The sequence below is a fragment of the Ischnura elegans genome, chromosome 2, assembly GCF_921293095.1.
Source record: "Ischnura elegans chromosome 2, ioIscEleg1.1, whole genome shotgun sequence".
NCBI classification, from domain to species: Eukaryota; Metazoa; Arthropoda; class Insecta; order Odonata; family Coenagrionidae; genus Ischnura; species Ischnura elegans.
In genome coordinates this window covers 9,409,890-9,432,901 of record NC_060247.1, presented here as the reverse complement: position 1 = coordinate 9,432,901, position 23,012 = coordinate 9,409,890, and the positions used below count along the sequence as shown (strand labels likewise).

Genomic DNA, 23,012 nt, shown 5'->3' with positions numbered 1-23,012 from the left:
ATATTTAGACAAATACGGTAATTTATAAATGCATTCAGGCTCTTGCGCTCAATATTTGAGATCCCAATCCTGCCTAGGTTGTTAGCATAGGTTTACAGCATGTATGTACTAACTTCCTACTCGTCCCAGAACAAGGCTCGGAGAGTGGTGCCACCAGGTGGCAAGTCGAAACACAACGCAGAGGAATTTTCAACCGTTCCGGATTACTGGTTTTCTGAATTCTGGATTTGAGATCCTCAACTGTAACAAACGATTGTAAAGATAAACAAAGCAAAGAGACAGAAAGAATATCTGGGAGAGTTTTACAATAGTAACAATAAGCATGAAAACTAATGAAGAGCAGAAAGAATGACATGGAAGCCTAAATCTTAAAATTGAAATTGGCTGACACAGAAGGGACTAGGAGATGAGCCAATTTTCCAGATTTCATATACATACATATAACATTTCTAGCTCATGACAACAGTAGAGGAGAAGACATAGACACTCATATTCAACATATCTGTGAAAAGTATATATTCAAACAGATACATACAGACAGGAAGAAAACATGCATTTCTGCATCCCAAAAGGAAATCTGATGACAGATCATTTCAAGAGTATAAGCCTGACTAGACATGCATACATGCTAATAAGGATCTTTTTCAAGTGCATACTGAAGAAAATCATGTAAGTTCATCCCATTAGCTGAAAAAGAGAATCATAGGGAGATTGCGGCAGAAACAGCAGTTGTTTAACACATTTTTCGACTTGGTAAAGGCTTTGAACAGCATGGATTGGAATTCAAGGCAAGGGATTTGAAAGACACCAGAGTGCTCTACAAGGCCAAGGAATTCTTCAAAGTTACTGTAAAATAAGTGCCAGGGAAGAAGCAAGAATAAGAAAAGGAGTGAGAGACAGGTGTACACTTTTCTCCATCATCTTGCCTGTTTACCACAAAAAAAACTTTACGTTGAAATCAAACAAAATATATTTCATTGTATGTATAATATATCCGAAGCATACTTATTTACTGCAGCGTAAGAGATGGACATTGACAGCAGCATACGAGTCAGTGATGAAAGCACTTAAAATTCAGTTCCAGAAAAATGATGATGATAAAATAGACCAACATAGGGGCAGTGAGGAAGTGCTAAGCATGCAGAAGTCTGATGAACACAAAAAAGACAATCATTAAATCAAACGTATAATGAGGTATGATGATCTAATAATTAATCATGGTAGGCTACGTGGATAAAAATAAAAGCAAAGGCAGGCCTAAAATTAGATACACAGAACAACTACCCAGATATATACATACTATAAGGAAAAACATACATGGAAGTTCTACTGTTAGCCAATAGGAGAAATGGGTAACTGTATCAAACTAACCTCGGAACTGTTGACTGCGTATGATATATGTAATTGCTATCACCAGCTGATGACAGTTGTATCTTTGAATACCGAGTGGGGCAGCATAACTTCCTTTTTTGTAATGTGCGGCATTCGGTCGGTTGGTATCGTAGTGCTTGTGGTCCCGTTTGACAGACAGTGCTATAAAGTTTTATCGAGGCACAGTTCAGTCGCCATCATGCGTTGGAATAGCGAGGAGCATTCGTTTGCCATCGAGGCCTACTTTTCGAGCGGATGTTCTGTGATCACAACCCAGCGTGCCTTTCGGAATCGCTACTGTGCAGACACCAATCCTCAAGAATTGCATGAAAGGCCTTTGAATTCACCTAAAGTCACAGTAAGGTGTGCATTTTCCTCAGCTGCAATTATTGGTCCCGGGTTCTTTGAGGAAAATGAAATCGCAGTGTCAGTGAATTTGGTTCGGTATTTAAACATGTTACAAGAATTCTTTTTCCCACTGCTAAATAAGTTGGACTTGGGGGACATTTGTTCCCAAAAAGACGGTGCAACAGCACCCCTGATAAAAATAAACTCCCCCATGGTGGGTAAAGGAAGGGTAGTAGCCATCATGGTGGGTAATTACCCTTGCACAACCCATGCCCTACTCTCCAAGGAGGGTAAGGGAAGGGTAGAAAAACCCTTCATCTACCCTTCCTTGGAACTCCTTCCCTTACCATCCATCTACCCTTCCTCTACACACCGTTAAGGGTAAGGGAAGTGTAGGAATATCCTTCGTCTACCCTTCCTTGGAACTTGGCATTTATTGCTAAGGAAAACATATCCTGAAAGTGTCTCCAAAGCTACTTTCACCTGCTAAAGAGTATTGAGTTCTGTACAAGAACGTAAGCAGTCTTTGAAAGCAAAGATAGACGGGCTGCACAACTAATCTTTAAAAGTCCCCTAAAGAAAGCAATAATATTTACAATCAGTGGCATAGCCAGGGGTGGGATCCTAACACCCCCCCCCCCCTGAAATATAAAAACAATCATTTTCCTTCATAAAAGAAAACAAAATATTGAAAAATCATGAATTTTAAAAATATTTCTTTAGCAATTGAACTTTTTTCGATTATGAAGTGTTAAAATTAGTTTAAAACCAATTATTTAGTATCCTGTTTTTCAACAATTTCCCCCTATAATTGTATGAAAAGATCTTTCATTCACATTTTTAGGATGTAACCTACATGTGTGGCTGACAATGAGACATCAAGAGAGTGATGTTCGGTATTTGAATGCCGATGTTATTTTCTGAAACGAAATAGGTATGGTAGAAAAAAGTCACTGCTTTCTTCCGCATAGGCCCGGGTGCAAAAGATATTCTCATCTAAAGATTTTGTACTATGAGTCCCGTTGAGAAGCACTACCTTATAAGTACTTCAATAGCAGCGGTTGTTAAGGCACTACGTCATCATTCCCCAATATGTGAGTCCTGGATTCAAGACCATGTGAAGGCTAATTTTTTTTGTCTTATAATTTTAGAAATCACTGTTACAACTCATCCCCATTCGTTTAATTTAGTTGCTTACTGATTTTTATAAATTTTCATGTTAATTTATGGATTATTAGTTTTTATATTAGTCCTACCCTTCCCCCACACTCCAGGAAGGATAATATGCCTACCCACCAATGTTCTAAAATATGCTGTCTACCCTTGCTGAAGGGAGTAGGAAGGGTAGTCCTATCCTTCCTCCACCCTTCTTTGAGACTGGCCCAACCCTTCCTCTACCTTTCCCCTACACTCCAGGAAGGATAGGACCTACCCGCCAATGTTCTAAAGTACACTCCGCCTACCCTTGCTGAAGGGTATAGGAAGGATAGTCCTACCCTTCTTTGAGGCTTGCCAAACCCTTCTTCTACCCTTACCCTACACTCTAGGAAGGATAAGGTCTACCCACCAATGTTCTAAAATACGATCCGTCTACCCTTGCTGAAGGGTATAGGAAGGATAGTCCTACCCTTACCCTCATTAGAGGGTAGACCTTCCCACAATGGAGGAGTTTATTTTTATCGGGGACACTGCAACAGCATCGCTGGCTGTTTTGAGGGAACAGTTCCCAGAACGCCTTATCGCAATCAGGGGCGATTTCCAGTGGCTGGCACGATCCCCCAATTTGTCCCCTAGTGATTTTTTCTGTGGGGTTTTCTGAAATCCCGTGTTTATGTGAACCGTCCAAGGACCCAACAAGATTTAAAGAACATCCAGGAAGAAATTGCAAACTTGCTATACTTGAAAAGGTGATGACAAACACCTGAAATCACTATACTCAAAGTATCGAGAATGGAGGACGTCATCTACATGATTTGATCTTTAAGACTATTTAAAACATTACTTTAGGTATGCACCTACATTGTAAAAACCAAATAAAAAATTTGAGTCATACAATGAGTTTTATTGAGTTTAAAAAAAAAGGAAGTCATGCAGCCCCACCCTGTGCTTGAAATACTGTGCTACCCTGAAACACACTTTAATTATAATGCAATAATTACCATGAATCGTATTTACCCATGCATACCTCTCATAGGTCACCAATGAGAGTAAGTGCCTATGTTTTCCAGTCTCATTATTTTCATTTGAGTAATGAGCACATAAGCAGATAAATTTATTTTTCCCCCGAAACAACTTCAACGGCACACAATGCACCATTTCACTACCACCACTGAGCATAATTAATTCAATATTAAAAAAACTTCAATCTGCACAAAAAATATTTATCAATTAAATACTTACAAATGATATAAAAATATTAAATTACAGACACATGACGCAGATAGTAAGTCTTGGGAACATCTTTTTATGCAGTCGCTCAAATTTTTTGTTTTTTAGGAAGTCTTTCCAGGCATTCAGTAATCATTCTGAAAAAAAAGCAAAAATGAAGACTCAATCGCAAGAGACAAGTTGAGAAAAGCTGTACAGTTCGCTTTGACATTTTTTTATCATTCATACATCTAACTTCCACAAAATCAAGCCTCAAACGAATTGTAACTACGATTAAACTTACTTATTAAGAGAATTAAGGATATTTGTTTCTATTTTCTCCAATCGTTCAGTCATAATATGGCTAGTGTCAGCAAGTCTCTCCACAGCAGCAGCGATTCGTTCTGTGGCAGCAGCACTTCGCTCTGCAGCTGCGGCTAATCGTTCGTTAGACCCTCTCATGCTATCAGCAATACCTAACAACACACAAAAATGCACATTCATAATAGGTGAGAACATTTCTAAATTAAATCATTTCAGCGATAACATTTCTATCAATCATATGCAATGCAACGCGATGGATTAATTAGAACTTAAAAATTTCCACACGTTTAATCCTAATGTTGAATTACTTCTAATATCTCTTCTATCATCTTCACTATCCTCATCGTCGTCATCTTCGCGTCTCCTTTTCCACCGCCAATGGTTGGATGGGGGAGAAGAGCTACCACCGCTACCACCTTCAGGGCTGTCGGGTATACCTGGTAAGGACATACATTTGTGAGTCATTTGATGCGGGAAAGGTTTGAGAAACACCCACAGCGCCCTGCACCATGAATTGAGAGGCCAGTTTCGAGTAGCGCAAGCATTAGCAAATCACATGAATCACAACTCAAAGGAAAACAATTGGGTGGACACGATACCTCCTTATTCATTACATCTTAATGGAAATGAAATTATCATTAAATAACTTGATCCTAAAGACTGCAATAACATATAAATATGCTCTGGATCTTCCGCAGAAAAATTGAGGACACTTCCCATCTGTATCTGCTTAAATTTGATACTCACGCATTCTGACGATCTACGAGGCGGGTTTCGCCACAACTTCTTTAGCGATTTATAAGTCCTCGCCAAATCGATCTTTCCTAATGAGCTGATGTATGACCGGCAGTGACCTATGGCAGGAGAGATTCTTTCATGAACACGTGTACCATTGTAGAGGTTGAACTTGAGCTTGAACGATTTTGGTAAAACTTCATCACGTGGAAACTAACTGATAATTGAATTTAGACAAGTTAACCTAACAGGAGTTATACGAGGCCTGGTGCCGTAATTGCAACACCATATCAGATGAGAAATAAATGTATATAGCAATTACACTCACTCACCTCGCGCCACTCCCGCGCTTTGCGCCAACGTCCCAACGTGCTCAGATAGTTTGTGCAGCAATCTGCAATTGATTTGTCCGCTTAAATTTCTTGCGCGACGCAATAGTCAATTGTCATGATTGTCAAATAACAAAACATCGCCCGGCGAAGTTACCTTGTGCCGCCGTGGTTGCAAATGGTCTAGTTTTTAAAAATAAAATTCACCACAATTCTTCTTCACAATGGCATTAAAAGCAGTCGGTAATCAAGCTGAATTTGAGGGCAAAATAGCGTAAGTATTAATGCCGTATTTAATCGTGAATTCCTGCGTAACGGTGCTATAATTGGTGCACTTCCTTTCTTATCAACAATATGCACAATTGTCCCATATTCATTGTCATGAATTATTATTTTATAATTTTTATTCGCCCATAAATGTCGTCAATAAATGTAACACCTCATAATTGTTGATTTTTCTCCTTACTTATATGTAAGTGTCATCTCATTATAATGTGGCAAACTTGCTCTTTTGGCAAAGTTTTTGGCACCGCGATGCCTATGGTTAGATGGTATGTTGAATTATTCTGGTAAATGCGGTTATATTTTCTAGAATTTTCCGTGCATTAATTTCTGCCCTTTTAGGTGAAATATCTGAAAGATCGTTGGCTGTGTGATCTAAATACAATCCCTAAACGTCTCGCACATTTGGTTTAAATCGTACCATTATTTATATCGTTAATTTTAAGACTAAGGTACGAAGGTTTTACCTGGTACTGAGTAACAGTATTCTTTTAGATACAAGTCAAGCACAGCAACAGCTTATTATTTACAACGAATTAAAGCATATAACTTCATGCCGGCTGTCTTCTGTGTGGGCATTTGAAATTGCTTGTGCTAGAGGGCCTCTACTTGTAGCCTTAATGCAGTGATGTATTTAGGGTATTATTAATTGAAGAATTAAATTTTATTTGAGGATAAATCATGCTGACATCCATTAACAGGCTTGTAGGAATGCGCTTTTTCATTCATTGGCATTTTTTGGCTGAGTTAACGCACTTGTTATAAATGAACGCTTCTATTTAATAATCTTTGATTGCAAGGGATGTATTGGAATAAATAAAATGATCTTATAATTATTTATTGCCTGAACTTCTGCTAAGTGTAAGTCGGTGCTAACTTGTGAGTGTACGTTTTCCCAGGCAATGCCATGTTAAATATGTCTTTAATTTTGTGTTTTATTTTTCTCTTTCTTTTCAGTTCCTCTGATCTTGTCGTAATACATTTTTGGGCAAGCTGGGCTGCACAGTGTGGTCCCATGAATGAAGTTTTGGAAGAATTAGCAAAGCAAATAGAGTACAAGGTAATCATGTTATTTATCCCAAATTTCCCAAGAAAACGAAACCTAAGATTTTATAAAATACATGCCTGCAATTATGTTAAACGTTTATGCTATCTCATGCAGGATGTGGCATTTCTTAAAGTAGCAGCTGAAGATGTTCCTGAGGTATCGTTGAAGTATAATGTATCAGCAGTACCAACATTTATTTTGTTTCGGAAAGGAGCGGAAGTGGACAGGGTCAATGGAGCCAATGCTGCTGAGCTTACTAAAAAGATCATGAACCAGGTATGAATAGTATACACATTGAAATATTTTCCAGGAGTTTCCAGGAGTTTTGAAATAGTTTCCAGTTTTCTTCTCTTAGGTTTTTAGTTTCTGAGACGAAGAATATTTAGTTATTATTGCAGATGAATGCATACAACCAAACATAAACATAGTACAGTACGAGTAATAAATATTTACAAATTTATAAATGTACTAGCACGGGCAGCTGCCCATACAATAATGAAAACAATTATCAGACTTCACTAGGAATGAATTTACAAAGTATACATACATAGCCAACATCTTATCTTGAGTCTAACGTGATAATAATACCACAACTTTAATTGTGGAGCCACAAGTTTATGGGATATATTTCAATGAGTTTTTGAATGACTGAATGGTTATGTTAAAGAAGCCAATTTCAAGTGAAGAAGGTTGGCGTCTCTCAAAATTCTCACAAATAACTACTAAGCATATAATTGGTTTCATGACTTAAATGTAACAAATTTTACATGACTGCGTTAGCTAACATTTGGAATGCGAAAAAGCACACGTTCAAGTAGCATTCCAGTTTCTATGCCTTTCCCACCAACCCGTATCCCACACACTTTCCTAAAAACACCATACAACAACTGCTATGCCTTTCCTCTCTGTAACCCCTCATATACTTATCCACTTATGCAAATAGATCGTATTACATTAGGATGCAAGTATGTGATGGGACTAGAGACGTGTGCATATACTATTGTCATTTTGGGGTGTTATACATTATATTTTTTCAACTATGTACTAATATTTCAGGCTCATAATAGCTAAGCCTCGTTGTAAATGTAAAAGCCCCCTTTTACTCGCTCAATACATGAAGCTCATAATATTAAACAAACCAACCCTCGGTGAAAACTCAACCACAGCTGGATATTCTTGTAGGTGCACTCCAGCACGTATAAAAATGTGAATTGCCAGAGTGTATATATTTTCCGTGAAAATGTAACATCTTCTTGTAAACATATTTATTTGGAGTCCCAAAAAGAAATGCTCCTATCAACTACCAAACTTGCCATGAATGCTTGAGTCCCAATACAGCTTGAGAATAACACTTCATTAATCTTGAATAATTGTAAAATGGTGTAATTAATTTTGCCCAATTTATTTGCGGATGCATAATTCCATATTATGTGAGAACTACTCTGTATGAGACATAGGTTTTACATAATATATCGTCTCCAGTGACGTCATGCCAAAATTAGCAGTGTCGGAACGCACTTTCCTTAACTTTTGTTAGAAGTATAATATTACTCTGTATGTTTTTTTATTACAAATTATTATTTACATTTTATTACATTTATTTTTGTTTCGAACGTACATTGTAGTAATTTTGTGGCAATAAAATTGATAAAAATGTTATTTGACTATTATGTTGTTTGTTACCCATGACATCACTAGTTGTATCATATAGTACGCAAATAGATAGATTTACCATGAGGGTAATATGTGATTGTAAAAACAAAACTAGGTGAATTACTTTTTAAAAAATTCATAATTTCTAATGATGTGATGAACTACTTGTGTGAAATGTTCAAACTATGAATTGTAAACAGATAAGGAGAAATAAAATTTCAAAAGCTGCATTGAGTTAACATAACGTTGGTCAGAAATGGGTTAATGAGTGATATGAGATGATTATGATTTCAAATATGGTTTGGTTCTAATAAATCTATGAAATTTTGCATTCTATAATGCCTTTCTCTTCTAGATATCAAAGGACAATTTTACCAATCAACCTGTAGTTAAACCTGTTGAAGATTTGAATTCAAGGCTCAAAAAGCTTATTAATGCTTCTCCTGTGATGCTATTCATGAAGGGTTCTGCACAAGAGCCTAGATGTGGTAAGTTGACGTGGTTTGGATCATCAAATTCTGAACCCATTCTTGAAAGGTTCTCAGATGCAGTGAATCTATCAAATCCTTAAAATATATATTTAAATAACACTTCTTAATTTTTACTTGTGACCAAATTTGATAACCCTAATTAATGAGATAACTGAGGAACTTTTGGCCAATCAACTTAGTGAGGTAGGAGGAGGTGTAAGAGGAGGAAAGATACATATTTCAACAGAATAAAAAGTGAAATAATTTCACATGGGTTCAGTAGCATTCCTGGGCTACTTGGCACCTTGGGCTAACAAGATAGTAGCCGCCCCCTAACACCTACAGGTGCAAGTTTGAGTAAGTTTTAAGGTTCACTTTTGGTGTGCCTCATTAAAGGTATCTGCGAGGACTGCCCCACTCCTCCACTTTCTGAATGTTGTTAATAATTCTTTCTGAATGCCAACAGTAATTTGTAAACTCCTTCATTAGTGGAGGTTTACTATCCTTGACATTGATTAAGTTGTTAATGTTCACATTTACACCTGTTTGAAGATATGTAGTCATTACAGTGAAACCGCTAAATGACATTTTGGTATGGGTCAATAAGCTGTTGTTGTTAATGAGTCGACTCTGTGGGAAATTTACCGAGTTTCTTAGCATAACGCCCTCTAAGGAGGATTTTCTAGGCCTGCTCAATGACGCCCCTGCAGGAACAGCCAGAATTCCATGTATTTTTTATTGCATTTTGCTTGTTTTAAACCCTTTACCAGACTTCACCCTTCTCCCTCTCTTCCTCCCATGCACATTAGTCCTCCATTTTCTCCCCACATGCTATTTCCGTTCCTTGCCTTCTCCCTCCTGCCTCTTTCCACTCATCATCTTCTCCTGAATGCTTATGATTTCAGTCTGTGGGAGGTATTTGCATAAAAACCTGGTTGCATTAGAAAACACTGGGTATTAAAGTAACTTAAAGGTATCCTGGTATGGTTTACAGATGGCTGCTACATATTATGCAATTGGTAGTGCATGATCAGTTGATAATGTATGATTTTTGTTTTACTATGAACTCTGAAGTTTGATATGTCCATCTGATTGAAGAAAAATCATTGTTGTATCTGTTGAGGTATTTGAATTAGTGTGCTTACTGCTACTTTATTATTATTTCAGGGTTTAGTAAGCAGATAGTTGCTATTCTTGATGAGTTAAATGCAGACTATAAGACGTTTGATATATTAAATGATGAGGAAGTAAGACAAGGATTGAAAACCTACTCCAACTGGCCCACTTATCCACAAGTGAGTACCACATCATCTTGGGCAACTTTCATGAAATAAATTATTCCTACCTTGCATTTGTGAGGAATATTCTGAAAAAGATCAGGATTTCTCATGTTCAAAGTCAAATGTAATGAAGTTTTCTAAATACACATTTTGAAAATCAGCAGGAAGCAGAAAGTCTTTGATAAGGTTTTGGTAATAAGGTGGGTCATTGGTAGAATGTGGGACCCTTAGAGCCGTAATTATTTCCAGGGTTTGGTCAGTTTCCAATCACAGTTATAATTTAATCTACATTAATTCCCATACTCCCTTCTTTCCCATTCATCAGTCTGCACGCTGAAGGGCTCACTAAAATGAGTGGAATCTCGTAACTCATTCTGTGCTCACCATATTTTAGAGAAAATCATTGTTCACCATTCATCATAGGTCACCATTCGTGATCCAATGTCATCTCTCAATTTTGTTATGGACTCCCACAAATGCCTCAACACAGTGCTGAAAATCTCGGTGCATGGCTTCTGTGAGCTCTAGCTATGCATCACCAGACAGCACTTCCCACAACCCTTTCTATGCAATGTTACAAAGCGTAACAACTCGAAAATGGATTAAGGAGTAAAGAAGACAGTGAGCTAGCTGGCAGGGCAATACCTAATACATTATTGCCTGGAAACTAGTAGCAGCAGTTCTTAAGTTTTAGTGAGACTAATGCAGAGAAATTTGTTTGAATAATGTATTTTGACTCATTTCATGTTTTTGTTGAAATATTCACTTAAAGTTGGTGTCATGGCTGTGTGTGGAAATGATTTAATCAAATAATTACATAAATATTTGTCATTCCCTAATATTATTTCTCCGAATATAGTCCCCCCCCCTAATTTTGAGGCTTAAGTTTCGGGAAAAGTAAAAAAAAATTTGTTTGAATATTTTCCCCCCTTTTACTTTTACCTTTGGCATTTTTGGAAAAAAAAGGGGGGACTATATTCAGACATATACGGTAATCCTGTGAAAAAACTCTTGTGTTATAAATACTGATTTTTTGCTTCGATATTTTACGTAAACTTGATTTTCTTGCTTCTTTTCTCATAGCTGTACATTAAAGGGGAATTAATTGGTGGTCTGGATATAGTGAAAGAAATGGTTGCCAGTGGTGATTTAGCCAACATGCTCACAAAGAAGCCTTCTCTAGAAGAAAGGTAAGAGCCTGTGCATACATAATTTTAACTTCAATTTGTATGACACGGGGATGAATTATAAAATCTTCCGCTCCCTATAATCATTCATACAGTTTTTTTTAATCGGTCCTTTTCATTTTTCTGTTCAGTATTATATTGAACATTGAGTGTATAGTCTTTTGGTAAGTCCATATTGCTTTAAAACTGAGAAGTTATTTCATTTTTCATTGAGATGGAACAATGTGGGTCTTTAGTTATTGATTGGTCGAGTTGTTGAGGTTTGAACTGAAACTGAAGTGTAAAAGAATTGATATGGAAATATTGGGCTTGAAAACATGTTTTAACCCTGTTCACTTGCTAACGTTGAAAGTGCAGTACTCCACCTTTCCTTTCTTTGTAAGATTTGACTGGGTACTTTGTTAGTATCACCAAGTTTTTGTTCTCTATTTACTAGTAAGCTGTTTAATATAAGATGGAAGCTTAGTTAAACAACTGTTCAATTGTGTTTGATGACCAAGAATTTTCTTTCGAGAAATTAAATTTGGAAAACAAAATTTATTTCCAAGTTTTGAGTTGGATTTTCAAATAAACTTGTTATGCACTGCTCTGAAGGGATACAGTGCAACCTCGATATAACGACACCCCACGGTACACTAATAAACACTCGCTATAGCGAATTGTCGCTTTACCGGAGGTGGAGCAAATAATAGCCAATATACCTGTTGCGAACAGATATACAGGAACAGGAGTGGTGCGGCGACAGATAAACATCTATTCGATAAACGTAAGCATAAATCCAGACGAAAGGCTATGTTTTTTTGCATCACTAAATTTCCTTACTCAAATAACGACTGACTATTCAAACAATTTATAAGCGCCGCACTGAATAAAAATCGTGCAAAGCATTGTTTCGTCAATCATATTTATCGAACGACAGTTTATCCCATAAATTTAAGACTGAGCACTCCATTAACTTCATTTCTAACAGATCGCTAGCAATTACAGAGGTTAAGGAGTCTTGATGAAAGTCTTCCGGCGATGAAACCCTCGCTATGGCGAAAGCCAACACCGAAAGGGTCTCGTAGAAACGAATTTTTTAACACGCTTATTATAGGGTCAATTGACGGTGCATCGGCTATCTCTCGTTATAGCGGGGGTGTCGCTATAGCCCGTACTCGCTTTAACGAGGTTCCACTGTATATATGTACCATAATATCGAGCTTATATGTGGTAGGGACTTCTTGGCTTTGCTATATCCATGTTTTTTCATGATGTTCATGGGCCTTTTAACGGTACACTGCCATTCACTTGTGAAAATGCGATTCTCGCTCAATGCCTTGCTCATTAAAACGAGCTTCCACAGGAGAAGAATTTCAGTTTTACCACAAGACTTCTGAAAGATGACTAAATTTGTTCTGAGAGTGAGAATTGATTATTCTTCTAAAATCTAACTTGTTCCTATCATTCATACCCAAGGGCGGATCCAGGATTTTTTCCTGGGAGGGGTTGAGGAGGGCACTAGGGTCTGACAGGTCATTCGTATTTGAGATTTAAAAAAATACCACAATTACTGTTGAAAATGTTCTCTTTATTTTGATATAAAAGTTATTAATATTAAATTAAATTATTGAGGCTCCGTAATACACGAAACAAAACGAACATTATTATAACTTTTAAAAAGCCTGTCTATTGTTTAAGCATCTGAGGGTGGGCACGTACCCTCCTAAATCTGCCTATGTTCATACCATTGCCTTTTAATTGTTTAAATGTTGTATGTTGTTTTTCGTCCATTGTAAAGGTCTTGAAGTGCTGTTTACTGGGAAGTTGGAAATAAATATAAATATAATGATGGGATACCATTATTAATTGCAGATTGAAGAAATTGATCAACAGGCATCCGCTCATGGTGTTCATGAAAGGAGACAGAGATCAGCCAAGGTGTGGGTTTAGCCGGCAACTAATGGAAATTCTTAAAGAAACAGGGTTAGTATCTTTGTGGAAAGCTGAAGAGCGGTGAATGTTCTGTCTCTCATCAAGTCATCACACCTAATTCACAATAGTGATGATTAGACAACTTCAGTTGTTTTTAGTAAAATTTAGTCATGGATATGTTGAACTTAGCTGAACTAAGGAAGGAAAATGAACCAGACCAATGGAATGTGGATCACCAAAATACTGCATGTTATAAGTAACTTTGTAATATAATAACTGTGTACAGGTACCAAGTTGCATAAGTGAAGGGCAAACTTTGCTGTGAAAAAAATGATTTGGCTATGCCACCCTCATCTCCTGATTGCTGGTCAGATATGCTAACATTTACACCAAAAAGTCATCTTCTTACATGGCTAATTTAACCCTTTCACTGCTGTGAACGTACCTGGTACGTTCGCAGGGCAGGCTGCTGTGAACGTACTTTTTCTTCCTCCCTCGAGCTCACCCTCGCTGGCCCCTCTTTTCGACCCTCCGAGCGGGGGCCTCCTTCCCCAAACATAACCGCTCTGACTGCATTTTGAAAATCTATCAATCAATTCGATCATCAAATAATGATTGTTTGCATTGCACTCCTGTCAATCAAGTACGTCTTTGTACTGTGTTTCTGCGATAAGAAATAACGATTTTGTTAACTTTGCTAAAATGGCCATTTTCCGGTAGTTTTCAGCCACGTTTTTAGGAAAGTTAATAAAATTGTTATTTTTCACTTCCAACGTCACTTTCAGAAATGCGGTCACTTTTCGGGAGGGTCACGCTCAGAGGATCCAAGATAAGGGCCAGCGAGGGTGAGCTCGTCAAGAAAAGGGTTCTGGATTAGCGACCCTATAGAGCAGGGGATCCCAAACTTTTTTGTACCACCCCCCCCCCCACTACACATATCAGCTTTCCATTTTGCAATACCCTATTTCCACTGCTACGGAGGGGGACGGTTTTGAGAACCTTGAACTCTTGTGTTTTGTAGTTTTAAAAACTGTAACCTTCTTTGATAAAGTTTACAACTTTGTTGAAACTTTACAAAAACATCTATGAAAACTTAGAAAGACTTTATTTCAAAGATCTGAGGAAATTATTTTTGTAATTTTTTTATTCATTTCATTTGGGTGTAACGCCCCCCCTGGACTTTCTCCACGCCCCCCAGTTTGGGAACCCCTGCTATAGAGGGTGTACCATGCCCATCCTGGAAGCACCTGCCCCATGTCCCAACGAAACGCATTTTAACATTTTCCCCGCATGTGAGGAGAAGGTTTTCGGATATTGAACTGCAGTGAAAGGGTTAAAGTTAGGTTTTACAAATAAGATGAACTCCACTTTGTCGCACAGGAGACATTCACCTTACTTACCAAGTCACTGTTGTAGAGTATAACCTTACTTTGTCATCATCATACTACAGACATTTTCCTGGTTACTGCATTGTTGCTGTCAATGTAACTGAAGACTAGAGGTATAACTCCTCGGAATGCGAGGTGGGGGGAAAAATTTAAATACTTGTCAAAGACTTGATGTTTTGAGCTTCATACTCTGGTGGCATGGCCTACACTACCTCATATCTTCTCCCCCACATGAAGCTATTATGGCTTAAATGTTGTGGATCCCTTCATTACACATTTTAAGAAAGCTGACTCTCTCTTGAATGGTAAAAGCTGACTCTATCTCTGCCATTGAAAATCAAGTAATATATGTGCTAAATTAAGGAAGGAGTTGAAACAAAGTTATTAACTGAGTCAGAAAGAAACCCATCCCTAATTGTTCCATTTTACAGGAGCTCCTTGAAACAAAAATTCCTGGGGAGGGGGATATCTGCAAACAGTGAAATGTATCTAATACCTCTAATGTGTGTATTTTTTTTCTAAGGGTGGAGTTAGGGAATTGGCAGTGCCTGGATCTTCCACTGTGTGGTACTTAGTGCTTCTGTACTTGGATAATAGATTTGTTCACAATGAGTCAATCATTTTGAAAATAGTTGTGTTGGGGGTTTCAGTTTGGACCGACACTTGAGTTTTTCTCCACTCTCTTTTTGTTGGACTCAATGTGAAAAACTCCTCTTCACGCATACACGCTGTTGTTAATGCAGAGTAGATTTTTGACCTCTGGATATATGTACTCATAAATGTGTGCCAGAAAATGCCTCTAATTATTCTCCCTTTTATTGTAGCTTGCAGTTTGATACGTTTGACATCCTTGGAGATGAGGAAGTGAGACAGGGATTGAAGACATTTTCTCAGTGGCCAACTTATCCTCAAATTTACGTGAAGGGTCAGCTTGTGGGAGGATTAGACATTATCAAAGAATTGAAAGAATCTGGGGAGCTGATCTCTTCTCTCAAGGGTGAGGCGTAAGGACTAAGTCTTCTGCCAATAGTGTTTATTAGGATTGGAAAGACTGATTATGGACTGTGCTACTGCTGTGTGAATGGTGTTCAAATTTCCAGCCCATTATGTACTAAAGAATGTTTTCAGGGAGCATTTTCATTGAAACCCTTATGTTGTTACCATAAAATAAAATGTTCAGTAATGGCTTCATGCTCTGGCAGCTGCATTATAAATGGAGATTTTGTTTTATATTGAATTCGTCATATTTACCCTTTTACATTTTAAGCCATCCTGTTTCCGACTCATTTGGAAAATCATCCTGAATTTTTGTCGTATTGGCCATTGAAATTTTTAATTCTACTGTGAATCTCCTCTTTCTATCTGTAATAATTTTTATTTTCACTCTAATTCAATGAGAATCAATATTATTGGCAGTAATGTTACTTCTCTCTTATTGGAATTAAAAGATATAGATTGAATTAGGTTAATTGTTATTGTTGTTATAAATTCGATTTGGACTCTGAAGTACCTTGAAGTACTGTAGCTTTCAAAGTACCATGATTTCAAGCTCTGAATGGGTGAAAATTTCTCAGTTTTCACACAGTATCATGCTTTTCGTGATTTCCATGTGTGATTTGCCCTTTGTCATTAGGGATCTCAGATCAAGGATAACTCATCGAAAGTGTGGGGAATTGTTGTTATTCCGGCATCCCATCCTGTGGATAGACCTACTTCTGGTGGTGGCAGAGATTTTGCAGGGATATCCTAATCTCTGCTTAACATCTCAACGTCAAGATGCAGTTCATGTGAGCAGTTTAATATGAAAATTCAAAATCATTTGAAATCCTTCATCTCAATTTCCATTAATAACTTTTTCCCTGAGCACGTTAAAAAATAATTGAGGAGCGAAACATTTTATAAATAATGCCTGCATTATTTGCAGTTATTATATACAAACCTGATCTTCACAATACATACCCATGGTATTTCAGCATTGAAAAACTTTTTATTTTAAATTGTTGAGAAAAAAGACTATAATAACGATAAAAAAGTAGTACTTAGGAATGCTGTTTCTTGATATTTGCCTTTAAGACTTGAACGAAAGCTGAAAATAAGGAATGTAAGCCGATCATTTGATGTGAAGTAATCCTGAAACAAATATAGAGGGTGCAAAAGTCAAAGAATTTGCTTTCATCTGTGAAAATTCTTACTTGTCATCAAAATTTCGGAAGTGAAAATAACAATACCTTATGTTTTAGATCAGCTGCTTTCTTTGCAAATGGAATGGATGACGTCTTTGTGGAATGACAGTCTAGTGAGAATTATAGATGCTAATGTTTTGATGAATGGCACGTCCATTGCTTTCAAAGACCTGAAAGTAATGGAGTTATTAAAATATTCCCAAATTAAAATAAGACTGTCATCTTCTGAAGACATTCATTGATTCAGTGGAATGCAAACATCCATTAAATAATTAATTTTAATGGAGAGAAGATAGGAAAAAGCTTCGTATAGTATTGAAACAGCATGTTATTACCCAGCAGCATTAACCTTTAGGTAACCCTTGACTGATTCTCTGATTTCCACGTGTGCTTTTAAAAATATGTTTATGATTTCACAGTGAAAGATAGGTCATATCCCCTTTATTAATTATTCTTAACTCTGTATCTGTTTGTCACATACGACAGCTATATATAAACACAGTGCAGGGGCATGGGGTTCAAGTCGAGTACCAAAGAAAGGCAAAAAAATGTTTAGATTAAGTTTTATTCTGTGTCATAGTGAAAGGGCTGTGGTGAGAGCTGACAGCAAAACTCAGATGAACAACAAAAAAAAATATTCTTATAAAAATCTACCTGCATTTTTCATATCACAGTTGTAAAATTAGCATTTCACAAGTCAAACATATCTTCAGTAAACACAATACTTTTCTCATTTTTACTGCCTTCCTTTGTATACCTCCTTTCACTCTTTAAACGTTTTGGGCGTGAATCTTTAAAAATATTCCTGTAAGACTTCTTGGCTTTTTGAATATGCTGTATTATGCATTGTAGAGTCCATTGTTCTCTGGAAATTGCTTGGTACTCCTTGAATACTCCATGCTGAGTGCGATGTAACTCCTTTACATGAGCACAGCTCCCCACCTCTGTAGTGAAAAATATGGAAGATAAACATACAATTTACCCAAGCGCACTTAAAACTAAATGCAAAAAATGATGACATACCTATTCCAAGGTCATGTATGAGACTTCGGATGTAGAAACCACCTCCACATTTCACAAGAAGGGTGAACATTGGAGGATCAAAGCTGGTACAAATCAAAGAGTGGCACTGAACGAGCCTTGGCTTTGGATTCACTTCTACGCCATCACTGAAAAATTTACTCCATTACATAACTAAATATTTTGTATTAGAACTTTCTGAATTAGAGCCTAGTAGCCAATTTCAATGAATAAATTACATGGGTTTTGAGGCGGTCAACAACATTACACAAAGAGTAGCATGTATTGCATATCCACATCAAAGAACTCAAGGTGAAACCAGTAGTCATTCACCTTGAGTTGCAGTAAATATTCTCTGACAGAAAAAGCCACAAGTGAAAATTAAGAAGGATTTGTGAGAGCTCAGAAAACAATTTTAAGTAAAAGCGCAGCAGTTAAATTATCAATTTAAAAAACTAAGCAAATAACCCAAACTTAAGCTACAGATTAGTTCATCTGTGAGAGTGATTCTTTGTAAAACATAGAGAGCAATTTTCACTCTATACTGAATAAGATGTTTCCTTTGAAAAAATAAGTCACTGGGTGTCATGGATGATCTGACATGGAATGACCCCAGTGTCCAAGCATATTTAGAGATTCTGATTTAGCCACAAGACCATCTCCTCCAGTAAGACTGCTACCACATTAAGACAGGCAGGGGCTCATTTCACTTCTTAGAGTTAAGCTCAGCAACTCTTGATTTTTGCTGTTTGATTTTTAACCCTTTCGCTGCAGCTTACTCTCCGGAAACCTAACCATCACATGCTACTAGAGATGGGTCAAAAAGAACCGAACTGCCAAAACAAACTGTTCACATTAATGAACCGGTTATAAAATGAACAGTTCTATAAAACTCCTAGTTCACTGTTCATGGCTGCACTGCATACGTGCGGCGTATTCGGTCCAACAGTATGCTCACCAAGAGGTATTTTGAACCACAGCTTACTCCATCAAGTGCATGGTGGCTACAACAGATGGCAGGTAAGATGCAGACCATCCAAGGCCACCGAAGTGTGCCATAAACGACCGAGCCCCTCCCCTTCTTTCTCTACCATTCCCCTCCATCCACGAAAACAAACAGGATAGCTGCTGAATGGTTCGAACAAGTGTTCAAAATATTAGGCTCGATTTAGCCGTTCTTTTTCTCGATTATTCATTTCTAAGAGGCTGTTCTTTTCCCCACGGCATTCATTTTGTGGAGGGTATTCTTTTCTCAGAGGGCATTCTTGTTTCAGAGGGAATTCTTTTTTCGGAGAGAGTATTCATTCCTCGGAGGGCGTTCGTTTCCTCTGGCTGTTCATTTGGGATCTCGCATTCATTTTGATTTCGTGTTCATTTGAACATTTGTGTTCCATGAACAGGATGCGATGGTTCAGGTTCGCGGTTAATTTACAGGTCGGTTATCTGTTTGTAATTTGAGCTATGGTTCAAAGTTAATTTAAAAATTAGGTTAAAACTTCGTTTTGATCAGTTATCTTAATACAAAAATCTATTTCAGCAAATGGAAAAGTCAAACATAAATTGTTTACCTATGTTAAAACCACTATATTTTGCTATTAAATTATTTGTAATGGAATTAACTGTTAACTGGATTAATCTGTATTTTACCCTGCATAGCTTTAAGAAGTCTGATGATTTTGGGAAGCAAAAATTTGGCTTCAACTTTCCTCAAATTACTTGTTTGTAGGGTAATTAGACATAGAAGGGGAAGGACTTGGTACTCTTCTGGAGAAAGTCCATGGAGGCACATATTCATTTTCAAAGGAATGAAAACAATACGCTACCTGCAGCAATTTTATTTGATGACATTACGTTTTTAACGTCGCAACATTTTATGTATTTTATTTTGACCACTTAGCTTACACAAATACACCTCAAAGCATTAACTCTTTCTTTGCTGTCCATTTTTAATATTTAAATATGTTACAGAATTCCATAGGTGAAACATATTTTACTATTTTTTACATTCTACCAAAAGTACTAAGTTAGCAATGAAACTGATTATTTCTCACCGCCTTACTCATGCCATTATTGACAGATAATTGCATCATTAGAGTGGATAAATACCTGACGCAGGCTGTAACAAGGAGAAAAAATGGATATCTTACCAAGGAGTCTCAGAGAGAGATTCACAAATGACATTTATATTATAAATATTTATAAAGAACGTAAGCTGTGTATGAAAGTCTAAATAGCTCATAAGAGCAGCATTAAAAAAAAATTTTCTGGTGCTAAATATGCGAATAACATCAGATGCTGGGTTGATAAATATTAATTCCGGCTTATTCTAAAAGTGGACAGCAGATACTGTCCTGCACACGGATAACCAAGTAAAGGCCCAGGACAGAATTTGCTTGAAAATACTATGTCAAGCTGCACAAACCATATGATACCACACTAAGCTTTCATTTACTCTAAACATCCAATAAACTGTACTTTTCTACCTGAATGGCCCTGTCTGTTTGCCATGAACAGATATTTCAAAACTGTTCTTTTTACTGAACAGTTCGTGAAAGTGAACGGTTCATCAAAATGAACAGTTAAACCCACCTCTATCGCCCACCAAATCCCACGTCTCCTTTTCCAATGACACGTGAGTCTTTCTTTCACCCTACCCAATTTTATTCTTTTATTCTAATCCTTCCCCTCCCACTTGACCTTCCCTTTTTCCCGTGTCATTCATCTACAGCAATTCCTGTGGTCCTCCTCCTACCCCTGGTTTTTCCGTATCTCCTTAGCAGTCTGTCTCCCCACTGTATTTCTATTTCCAGCTCCTTCCTCAAACTCATTCCCACCTCCTCCTCAAATGCATAAATGTGATGTTCTCATGCACAATATGTTGTACCATATGATGGCTCAGTGTGCTGAAATGCATCATGCATATTTAAATAGTTGTAGAAACAGGCAGTAACATTTTATCTTCATAAAAAAATAAAAGATTCATATTTGAATTCAGCTATTAAAAATCCATAGCATAATGTTGGCAAAGGTTCAAACAATAATAAATATTGATTGATAATTAGAAAGATTGACAATTAAAACCTATCGAGAGCAGGAAATTCTGACTCATTTAGTGAGTACTATAAAAGGCATACTAGTGACTATTACTTCCACTTCACAGATATAATGAAAATAAAGATACTTTAAGCCAAGTGGATCACAACAAAAACTAAATATTCCTTCATAAAAGACATTTTCTTTTGTCTAAAGTAGTGCAGGAAATTGGCAATTAGTATATTCGAACGAGCTTAGGGTGATACATAAAAATATTAAATACTCAAATGCCTGGCGAGACTATTTTTTCCTAAATCAAAACCTAATTCACACTTTTGTTTTTGAGAGACTCCAGCATAGTGAGTTGAGCAGATAACAAGATACGTACCAGCATCTACAACTATGGCATCTCGACTTATTACTAGGAAAGTACATAATTGCTTTGCAACTGACTTTTACCATGTAATTTTTGATTGAAATACACAACACTTCAGTAACCAAAGGCATCATTTGATGGGTGCCGGCTGAGCTGAGTGACACTGGTAAGCAAAATATGTGGATTCTACTCTTCATGTTTCTATATTATGGTATGACATAATTTAAAACAAGATTTCAGCCTGGTGAAAAATGCCACTATTCAAAAGTAAGCACAATTATTATGCACTAGCAGACTCTAAGGACATCTACAGGATGAGTCACGAGGTAAGCAACCTTATTGGATGGCACTACCCCAGGTATAACACATCAGTCATCTTGCATCAAACAAACATGCATTTCCAAAAGCATAGACAAGAAATATAAACAAGTTTAAAAAAGTGTAATTAGATATTTTTTATTCTACTGAAAAAAAAGAATGCAAATACCTAGCTAAATCAGAATATCTTCTTCCGTTAAGTTTTAAAGCTGAGTACACTGGAGGTGTTTGAGCAATTTCACCACGGAATTTGGTTAAAGCTTTTAATAAATGCACCTTGGTCACATGTCCTAAGAGAGACAAAAAAAGAATAAAATATAATTATGCAGCTGCAAAAACCAAGTATTTTCATAAGAGGGGCAATTATAATTACCATAAGGCAATTCTTTCATAACTTCACCAGTTTCATTGTAAGTGGTTGTGGAAATTCCAAGTTGCCCTTTGACTATATACTCCTTGACACCATGCAGAAACTTGGGCAAAAGTTTACATCCCCTTCCAACTCCTATTGCTAAAATGAAAGAAAAATATTCTTCGGGTAAGAATTGGTACATACATGGACGAAGAACACAGAAGTATACAAGTAACCTCAGGGTAGGAGAAACAGGATACTCTTTCAAGGCTACAGCCAGGGACAATGTCCAAGGAGTTCGAATACTCAAAATTTTTGAGAGAGAAAATCATACGTCTGCCTCTTTCTAAAGGATCCCTTCAAAACACATTCATTTATAATCCAAATACTCTACTTCTAAAGTTTTTTTATGCCATGGCTTTGCACCTCTTTAGGGTACCTATCTAGCACATCTGAGGATGAAATGTAGCAATAAGATCCAGGGGTGCAGCTAGGCATTTAGGCTGGGGGAGGTTTATGTGCAACAAAAACCGGGGTGTGTGGGGGTATGGAATACCCACCAGGATTTAAGCGATAGGTGCAAGATTAATAAACAGCGGAATTTTAAGATAAATGGTTCAAAATTGGTGAGTTTTACGGCTTTCTGAGGGATAATATATTAAACCTTACACTATTCTATTATTAATATCAATTCAATTAAGTAAAATGGATTAAACTTAAAATTTTCTCTGAGCTCTGGAGGGGGTTTCCCCCCTCGCTGCACCACTGACAAGATCTATGCTTAAGGGGTGAGATCTTTGCACCTTAGTTTCTCACTATGTTACCTAATACTCCTGTCGCAGTTCTATCCAACACTCCACCATGGCCAACTTTAAATGTGTCATGACAGACAGCTGGAATCGCTAGAAACAAATTTCAAGGAAAAAATAAGACACACCACTTTTATTTACATCCCAAAAGTCTGTCAAGTAATTTATTCACTAAACTTAAAGTTAGGATGTCCATGATTTTAGGATTAATAAACGCTTACTCGA

General features: G+C 37.0%; 3 protein-coding genes across 3 annotated transcripts; 1 reads left to right on the top strand and 2 right to left on the bottom strand.

Annotated features, from left to right (window-relative positions):
* Positions 1-4,086: 4,086 nt before the first annotated feature.
* Positions 4,087-5,569, bottom strand: LOC124153369. The gene is made up of 5 exons (XM_046526483.1): positions 5,478-5,569; positions 5,158-5,264; positions 4,719-4,847; positions 4,391-4,562; positions 4,087-4,244 (listed from the first exon to the last, which is right to left on the bottom strand). The coding sequence occupies exons 2-5, from the start codon at positions 5,159-5,161 to the stop codon at positions 4,196-4,198; spliced, it is 354 nt and encodes a 117-aa protein (XP_046382439.1). The 5' UTR covers positions 5,162-5,264; positions 5,478-5,569; the 3' UTR covers positions 4,087-4,195.
* Positions 5,570-5,612: 43 nt separating this feature from the next.
* On the top strand, positions 5,613-15,914 carry LOC124153368 (glutaredoxin-3). The gene is made up of 8 exons (XM_046526482.1): positions 5,613-5,748; positions 6,714-6,816; positions 6,919-7,080; positions 8,813-8,945; positions 10,095-10,222; positions 11,291-11,397; positions 13,249-13,359; positions 15,521-15,914. The coding sequence occupies exons 1-8, from the start codon at positions 5,699-5,701 to the stop codon at positions 15,702-15,704; spliced, it is 978 nt and encodes a 325-aa protein (XP_046382438.1). The 5' UTR covers positions 5,613-5,698; the 3' UTR covers positions 15,705-15,914.
* Positions 15,915-17,426: 1,512 nt separating this feature from the next.
* LOC124153370 (probable tRNA pseudouridine synthase 1) lies at positions 17,427-23,012 on the bottom strand (the record flags this gene model as incomplete). The annotated part of the gene is made up of 6 exons (XM_046526484.1): positions 17,427-17,823; positions 17,903-18,048; positions 21,796-21,916; positions 22,000-22,137; positions 22,803-22,880; positions 23,009-23,012. Coding segments are annotated over 6 exons (741 nt in total), but the record flags the coding sequence as incomplete, so codon positions are not given.